The 8,302-nt window shown below is 38.9% G+C and overlaps 1 protein-coding gene across 2 annotated transcripts in view; it reads left to right on the plus strand.

The window, feature by feature from the left end:
* Positions 1 to 316: 316 nt before the first annotated feature.
* The window catches only part of DYNLRB2 (dynein light chain roadblock-type 2), a 28,162-nt gene continuing 20,176 nt past the window's right edge, over positions 317 to 8,302 (plus strand). Inside the window, exons 1-2 of one of the 2 annotated variants that reach the window (XM_023732510.1) lie at positions 317 to 354; positions 2,532 to 2,607. In XM_023732510.1, coding sequence (XP_023588278.1) covers positions 352 to 354; positions 2,532 to 2,607 — 79 coding nt within the window. In that variant the 5' untranslated portion in view covers positions 317 to 351. Of the gene's footprint in view, positions 355 to 2,430; positions 2,608 to 8,302 lie in introns of those variants that run through there. The other variant, XM_004377779.2, reaches the window with a different exon arrangement.

The raw sequence follows: 8,302 nt of genomic DNA on the forward strand, positions 1-8,302 counted from the left end.
GTGTGTAGATGTGACACTGATGTGCGCTAAAGAAAGCAACTAACCACTCGCAGGAGCCTAGCCTGCGCCCAACTCTCTTTCAGGCCCAGCGACCCGAGCCAGGCCTAGCTTCAGAAGACCGCCCGTGGCGCTCCTAACCCACCTTCCCTTACGGCGGCCGGGAGGGTCAGTGACGTGTTCAGGGCGGAAGAGTCGCCCCCTGATGCTGCCCAGCCCACGCGCACGCAGGCGCGCCACCGATGCTTCCGGAAGGTCACTTCCTCCCTTGTCTCCTAGCAACGGCTGGAAGCGTTGTTGACATCCCGGACAGCGTTGGCGCCCGACTGAGCGGAGGGTCCCGCCGCCAGCGCCATGGTAAATTTGGGTTCTCGGTCTGAGACCCGCCCTCCAGAGGCGCGCACAGTCCTGAGGGACGCGAGCGAGACCCTGGAAACGGGAAGCTGTCAATATAGAGGAGGGCTGGAGATGTTTAGATAGGCGAAAATATCAAGATAGATATCGACAGGGAAGATTTTGGAGGGGTGAGGGAGTGCCTGGGAGAGGGAGCTATACAGAAAGATCTTGAGGGATGGAAGATCCTGAGAGGGACGAGAGATCTCCAGATAGAGGAAGGTTTGAAAGGGGGGTGGGGGTGGGGGCAAGATGGAGAGGATCCTGAGAGAGAAGGAAGAGATGGGAGAGCGACCTAGGGAGTGAAGTTAGAAGAGAAGGAGGAGATATTGAGAGAGAAGAAAGGAAAATAAAGTGGAGAGTGAGGCAGGAAGGAAGGAAAGAAGGGAGGGAGGGAGGGCTGGTGGGTGAGTGGATGGAAGGAAAAAAGGAAAGAGAGAAAGTAGGGACTGCAGAAAGTTTGAAAGACAGAGCAAAGAAGAGTACCGTAGTAAAAGAGGAATGAAAAGGAATGGAGATTAAGAGATTGTATTAGGAGGATTTAGGAATCATGAAACACAGAGAGAGAACTGGGAGGAGAGAGGGAAAGGCAGGGAGGAGCAGAGAGAAGAGTTTGTGAGAAAAGAAAAAAAAAGAGGCCAGTGGTTGTAAGGAACTGTGGAGATTTTCTTAAAGATTACAAGAAGTGTAATAAATGATTGATCCCATGTACAACTACTACTCTTTAGTTCACTGTTTCCCAAAGTGAGATGGAAACCTTAGTTGTTGCATAAAATAGCCCAGGATTACCAAATAGTACAGTGAATTACATTGTGAGAAAGTTATTCTTCTCCCATTTTTTCCCAGTCTTTGATTATATCCAGGACAAAGTTTCTGACACAGGTCCTTGATGCCACAATCATTTGGTAATGTTCATTTTTTCACCTGGAGAGCAGACTGCAGGCTCAGAGCCTTCGTGATGGTAGAATTTAATAATATATTCTGTCCTCATTGTGTTGGTTTTTTGTAGTTATTTCTATTTATGACATGATACCAGATTTCCATTTATGGTGGTGATGTATACTTTTAAAATGCACTTATTTAAGCTTTTATCCGTGAGATAATTAAAGAAAATGCTAGTTAAATGATATAGGTGGTATTCATAACGGCAAAATTTGTGACTCTAGTACATAGATGTCTGAAATTCAGAAAACACCTGTTATGGTGAAGGAAAAGTGGAAGTCAGTGATTGTGGCCACATTAGGTGCAAAAGAAAACTGTCTTTTGCCATAAGGTGGCATAATGTTCACCTGTGTGATGTTTAAAGAAAACAAAACAAAACTATCATACGCCCTCATTAAGGGACTTCGCAGACTGCAACTTGACTTCAGAATATCCAGTGATAACTCAGTCATGAACAGTATGAAGGTTTGAAAAAGATTATTCTTTACTTTGGCATCTCTAAATCTGAGGGAAATAGGGCTGATACAGTACAGCTTATGCGTACGATTTATTCAGAAAGCTGAGTTTAAAACCCAGTAATGGGGTTCCAACATAATCATTAATGGTTAAACTTTCAACTTGCCCTGAGACTCAAGCTATAGTTACATTTATATATTCTGTAAATTTATCATCTGAACTCCCAATTAGGTAACATTTAGGACTGAGAATAAGATTTCTCATGAAGGGATAGACAGAGGGTACTCATGATATTACTCTGTAAATATTAAAGGACTGTAATACAGAAAAGGAATTTGCCATGTCGGTCCAGAAAGAATACCTATGAACAATGGGTGAAAGATGATCTGGAACAGATTTCTGTTCAATGTGAAGAAGTCTTTTATAGACAATTGAAACAGGAGGAAGGAAGGAAAGGAAGAAGTGGTAAAAATGGAAAGAACTTGTGTGAGGTGGTAAGCTCTCCGTTTCTAGAAGGGTTCAAGCCAAGAAATTTATCAGGGTTGTATGCTGGGGTGTCTTATATGGCCTTGTATGTGGGACTTGAGCATTTCAAAGCTCTCTTCCAAAAACCTAAGATTGTAGCATCCAGTACCTTAGGTTAGGGAGATAGGGAAATGGGTGTCTTTCTAAACATTATTCTGTTTGGGACTGAGGTCACCACCAAGACCCTTTTGGCTAATTACCATCTTGATCTCTTCCAGACTGAGGTGGAGGAAACCCTAAAGAGGATTCAGAGCCATAAAGGGGTTATTGGAACTATGGTTGTCAATGCAGAAGGTAAGAATATCAGTCTGCCTCCTTGACAGGCAGAAGCTCAGCAAGAACCTGTTTATTGTGTCAAGCTTTAAGACAAACATCTTAGAATTTAAAATCAAATAGCTATTGCATTTATTTATCAAGCATCTTTTGAGTATTGTATGCCAAGCACACTGCTAAGAGCTAGGGATATAAATATGAACAAGACATATCTAAAAATGTATATATATTTCTAAAGAACATCATACATTGTCTAGTTTTTTAAAGCATTGATAACTCTCTACTAGTATTTCAGGAGTGCCAATAAAATTGTTATATTGAAGATAGGGAGAATATTGTTGTGGGCAGTTTGTTTTTGTTTAAACATTATAAAGGTACAGAGTTTTAGTCTTCATTTTAAATGAAATCGCTCCTTTACCATATCTAATGAAAATCTATGAGAATTCATTTTAATGTTGTTTGTAGTATAGCCTCTGTGGATATAGTATAAGAAGACCAGTACATTTTCAACTATGGCATCTGTAGCCTTCCCAGAAACTTTCTCTCTGCCTTTACAACTCCTATTAAAAATCCATATAACATTTTCTCTGGCACACTGCGCCATGTTTAGTTTTGGTGGAGACCTCTTAAAGGTCCCTGCTGGTTTCATTGATAATTCAGGCATTTGTAGGGGCAAGAGGCACCACAAATTCTAGAGCATTTAGCTGAAGGAAGAGTAGCTACTCCACACGATTCATAGTGCCACCATGGAAATGGCATGTTACCAACTCAATGCTTGGACATGGAATCTCACAGCTACTCATTCTTTGGAGCAAATCTATTAATATTTATTGAGCACCTACCAACTGCAGTTCTGTTTAAACACTGAGCCTCAATACCTTATAATTAAAAATAGAAAATAACCTACTTTACTGGGTGGTTGTGATAATTAAATAATAGTTGTTAAGTGCCTAGCACAATACCTGATACTTAACAAAATCATATTTAAAAGAATGTGAATGTGGGAACTTTTAATGGATTTGTATGGATGAAACACTTGCTGTGGTTACAAAGAATAAAAAATAATTCAATGCCAAATGAGTGATACATATATATATAGAGACTATAATAAATTCACCCAGCTTGAGTGATGGGGAGAGGGGAGAGAAAGAATTTAAGTGCCTTACAGGTAAATCAGGAGCTATGTAAAATATTTCCAGGAAGTGGTCAACCCTAGTGCATAGTTCTGGTTGAATTGGTTTTATTTCCAGACATTCGTATACACCTTTCCACGCCCTCTAAGATGGACTATCTAGGTGATTTCACATAGGTGCACTTACCTATGACACCCAGAAAAATCATTAATTTGTTACTTTGGAAGATCTTAGTCTAAAGGAATACATAATCCTGGCAGTATGCATTAAGTGCTTGAAAAATATCCATACTCTTTGACCTGTAATTCCACTCCTAGGAATTTATCCTAAAGAGGGATGAAGAAATAATTTAGGTACAAAGGATATTCACTGAAGCATCATAGATAATGCCCACTGCCATCGGGTCAATTCTGACTCATAGTGACCCTATAGGACAGAGTAGAACTGGGTTTCTAAGACTGTAAATCTTTACAGAAGACTACCACATCTTCCATGGAGCAGCTGGTAGGTTGGAACCGCTGACCTTTTGGTTGGCAGCTGAGCACTTTAACCACTGTGCCACCAGGGCTCCTTATCATAGGTAATAGCAATAAATAAATAAATAAGTCTTAGTATCTAAACAGTAGGGGGATTTTTAAATCAATTGTGAAATATTTACTTGATGAACCATTACTCTATTTTAAATGTTTAAGAATATTTAGAGACATGGAAAACTAGTCACAGTATTGAATGAAAAGAGCAGGTAAAAAAATGGAACCTAGAATTTTCTAATCATGTATACAGCCTGGCACACACAGACACTTAAAAAATAATATGCAAGAAAAGGCAGGGAAATGGTATGGTGATTATCTCTAGTGGTGAGACTGATTTTTACTTTTTTCCTGGGGTTTCTCAATCAACTCTACTCTTATCCAAAGGCAATAAAATACTATTAATTCCCATTAGCTTCTTCTGATTAATCTCTACTATGATAAGGGTTGTGCTAGGACTCAGGGCACTTTTCAGAAATTCTGGATACCCAGAATATTTACCTGAAATCCAAATTAACCTTTTCCCCAAAAATAAACAAGAGGAGTTTATTTTTACAGTCAGATTAGTAATAACCAGAGTGTATGACAAGGATGTTTATTGGTAGCATATGGTATAAGTTGTGTGACCAGAACATAACAAAATATGCACAACAGTCTACTTAAGTTAAGATGAAAGTGCTATTTATTATACAGGCAGTCCCCGGATTACGAACAAGTTCCATTCCTAAATCTGTCTTTAAATCAAATTTGTACATAAGTCAGAACAGCTAGGTACAGTTTGAATCTAATGTCAGTTAGTCAGATGTTTGTCTGAGTACACAGGCATACCTCGTTTTATTGCACTTTGCTTTATTGCACTTCACAGATACTTTGTTTTTTACAAATCGAAGGTTTGTAGCAACCTGCATCAAGCAAGTCTGTCGGTGCCATTTTTCCAACAGCATTTGCTCACTTCTTGTCTCTGTGGCACATTTTGGTAATTCTCACAATATTTCGGCCTTTTTCATTATTATTATATCTGTCATGGTAATCTGTGATCAGTGATCTTTGATGTTACTATTGTAATTGTTTTGGGGCACCACAAACTACACTTACGTAAGACAGCGAACTTAATCTTTATATCCATGTTGTGTTTGTTCTGACTGCTCCACCAATTGGCCATTCCCACATCTCTCTCCCTGTCCTTGGGCCTCCCTATTCCCTGAAACACAACAATATTGAAATAAGGGCAATTAATAACCCTACAGTGGCCAGTAAGTGTTCAAATGAAAGGAAGAGTCGCATGTCTCTCACTTTAAATCAAAAGCTAGAAAGGATTAAGTTTAGTGAGGAAGGCGTGTCAAAGGATGAGACTGGCCAAAAGCTAGGCCTCTTGCACCAAACAGTTTGCCAAGTTGTGAATGCAAAGAAAAAGTTCTTGAAGAAAGTTAAAAGTGCTACTCCAGTGGACACACAAATGATAAGAAGGCGAAACAGCCTTGTTGCTGATATGGGTAGAGAAAGTTTTAGTGGTCTGGATAGAAGATCAAACCAGCTACAACATTCCCGTAAGCCCAAGTCTAATCCAGAGCAAGGCCCTAACTCTCTTTAATTCTTGAAAGCTGAGAGAGGTGAGGAAGCTTCAGAAGAAAATTTGAAGCCGGCAGAGGCTGGTTCGTGAGGTTTGAGGAAAGAAGCCGTCTCCATAACATAAAAATGCAAGGTGAAGCAGCAAGTTCTGATGTAGAAGCTGCAGCAAGTTATCCAGAAGATCCAGCTAAGATAATTGATGAAGATGGTTACACTAAACAACAGATTTTCAATGTAGTCAAAACAGCCTTACATGGAAAGAAGATGCCATCTAGGACTTTCATAGCTAGAGAGAAGTCAATGCCTGGTGTCAAAGCTTCAAAGGACAGACTGACTCTCTTGTTAGGGGCTAATGCAGTGGATGACTTTAAGCTGAAGCCAAGCTCGTTTACCATTCCCAAAATCCTAGGGCCCTTAAGAATTATGTTAAATCTTCTCTGCCTGTGCTCTATAAATGGAACACCAAAGCCTGGATGACAGCACATCTGTTTACAACATGGTTTGCTGAATATTTTAAGCCCACTATTGAGACCTACTGCTCAGAAAACAAAAAGATTTTCAAAGTATTACTGTTCATTGACAATGCACCTGGTCACCCAAGAGCTCTGGTGGAGATGTACAAGGAGATTAATGTTATTTTCATGCCTGCTAACACAACATCCATTCTGCAGCCTATGGATCAAGGAGAAATTTTGACTTTCAAGTCCTATTATTTAAAAAATACATTTCTTAAGGCTATAGCTGCCCTAGATAGTGATTCCCCTGATGGATCTGGGCAAAGTCAATTGAAAAACTTCTGGAAAGGATTGCCATCTAAATGCCATTAAGAACATTTGTGATTCATAGGAGGTCAAAATATCAACATTAACAGGAGTTTGGAAGAAGTTGATTCCAAACCTTATGGATAACTTTGAAGGGTTCAAGACTTCAGTGGAGGAGGTAACTGCAGATGTGGTGGAAATAGCAAGAGAACTAGAATTAGAAGTGGAGCCTGAAGATGTGACTGAATTATAATCACATGATAAAACCTTAACGGATGAGGAGTTGCTTCTTACGGATGAGTAAAGAAAGTGGTTTCTTGAGATGGAATCTATTCCTGGTGAAGATGCTGTGAACACTATTGAAATGACAACAAAGGATTTAGAATATTACATAAACTTAGTTGATAAAGCAGTGGCAGGGTTTGAGAGGACTGACTCCAATTTTGAAAGAAGTTCTACTATGGGTAAAATGCTATCAAATAGCATCACATGATTCAGAGAAATGTTTCGTGAAAGGAAGAGTCAATCAATGCGGCAAACTTCATTGTTGTCTTATTTTAAGAAATTGCCACAGCCACCCCAACCTTCATCAACCACCACCCTGATCAGTCAGCAGCCATCAACATTGAGTCAAGACCCTCCAGCAGCAAAAAGATTACGACTCACCGAAGGGTCAGATGATGGTTAGCATTTTTTAGCAATAAAGTATTTTTTTAATTAAGATATGTGCATTCTTTTTTAGTCATAATGCTGTTGCAAACTTTTTATAGACTACGGTATAGGTAAACATAACTTTTATGTGCACTGGGAAACCAAAAAATTCATGTGACTCGCTTTACTGAAATATTGGCTTTGTTGTGGTAGTCGGGAACAAAACCTACAATATCTCCGAGGTATACCTGTATAATATATAGTGTACATTTCTATGCATAAAAAACATTAAAGAAACACTTCCAGATACACTAAAACATCTTTACCATAATAATACAATAATAATAATATTTTGTTTTGCATCACAAAGTAGCACCTGTATGTTATTAGGAACCATTGTATGTACCTCGAATTTTTAGTATAATAACTACAGGTTGTACTTAAATTGGACATTCGTAACCCAGGGACTGCCTGTAGTGTGGCTTTGTGTCATTCAAAAGTCCCATAAAGTTTAACACTGAAAATATTCAACTAAGATGGTGTTTATGCCTTCTTGTTTTTATTAGTGATTTTTTTCCCTTCTTTCTTTTTCTTTTTTTTATTGTACTTTAGGTGAAGGTTTACAGAACAAATAGCTTCTCATTAAACAGTCAGTACACATATTGTTTTATGACATTGGTCAACAACCCCTTAACATGTCAACACTCCCGTCTCGACCTTAGAGGATCTTTTTTTTAATTTGATGAAAATATACATAGCGAAAGTAACACCAGTTCAAAAATTTCTTAATATACAATTCAGTGACATTGATTACATTCTTCCAGTTGTGCTTCTATTCTCACTGTCCTTTTCCAAATTATTCCATTACATTATTTTCAACTCACTGCCCCCTAGGCTTGCCATCAAACCTTTTGAGTTGCTGTTGTCAATTTGATCTCACATAAATTTTTTGGTACCCTAAATGAAGGTTTACAGAACAGATAGTTTCTCATTAAACAGTTGACATATTGCCCTATGACAGTGGTTAACAACCCCACGACATGTCAACACTGTCCCTTCTCAACCTTGGGTT

This window comes from Trichechus manatus, unplaced genomic scaffold (assembly GCF_000243295.1).
Source record: "Trichechus manatus latirostris isolate Lorelei unplaced genomic scaffold, TriManLat1.0 scaffold00053, whole genome shotgun sequence".
In the NCBI taxonomy this organism is placed as follows: domain Eukaryota; kingdom Metazoa; phylum Chordata; class Mammalia; order Sirenia; family Trichechidae; genus Trichechus; species Trichechus manatus.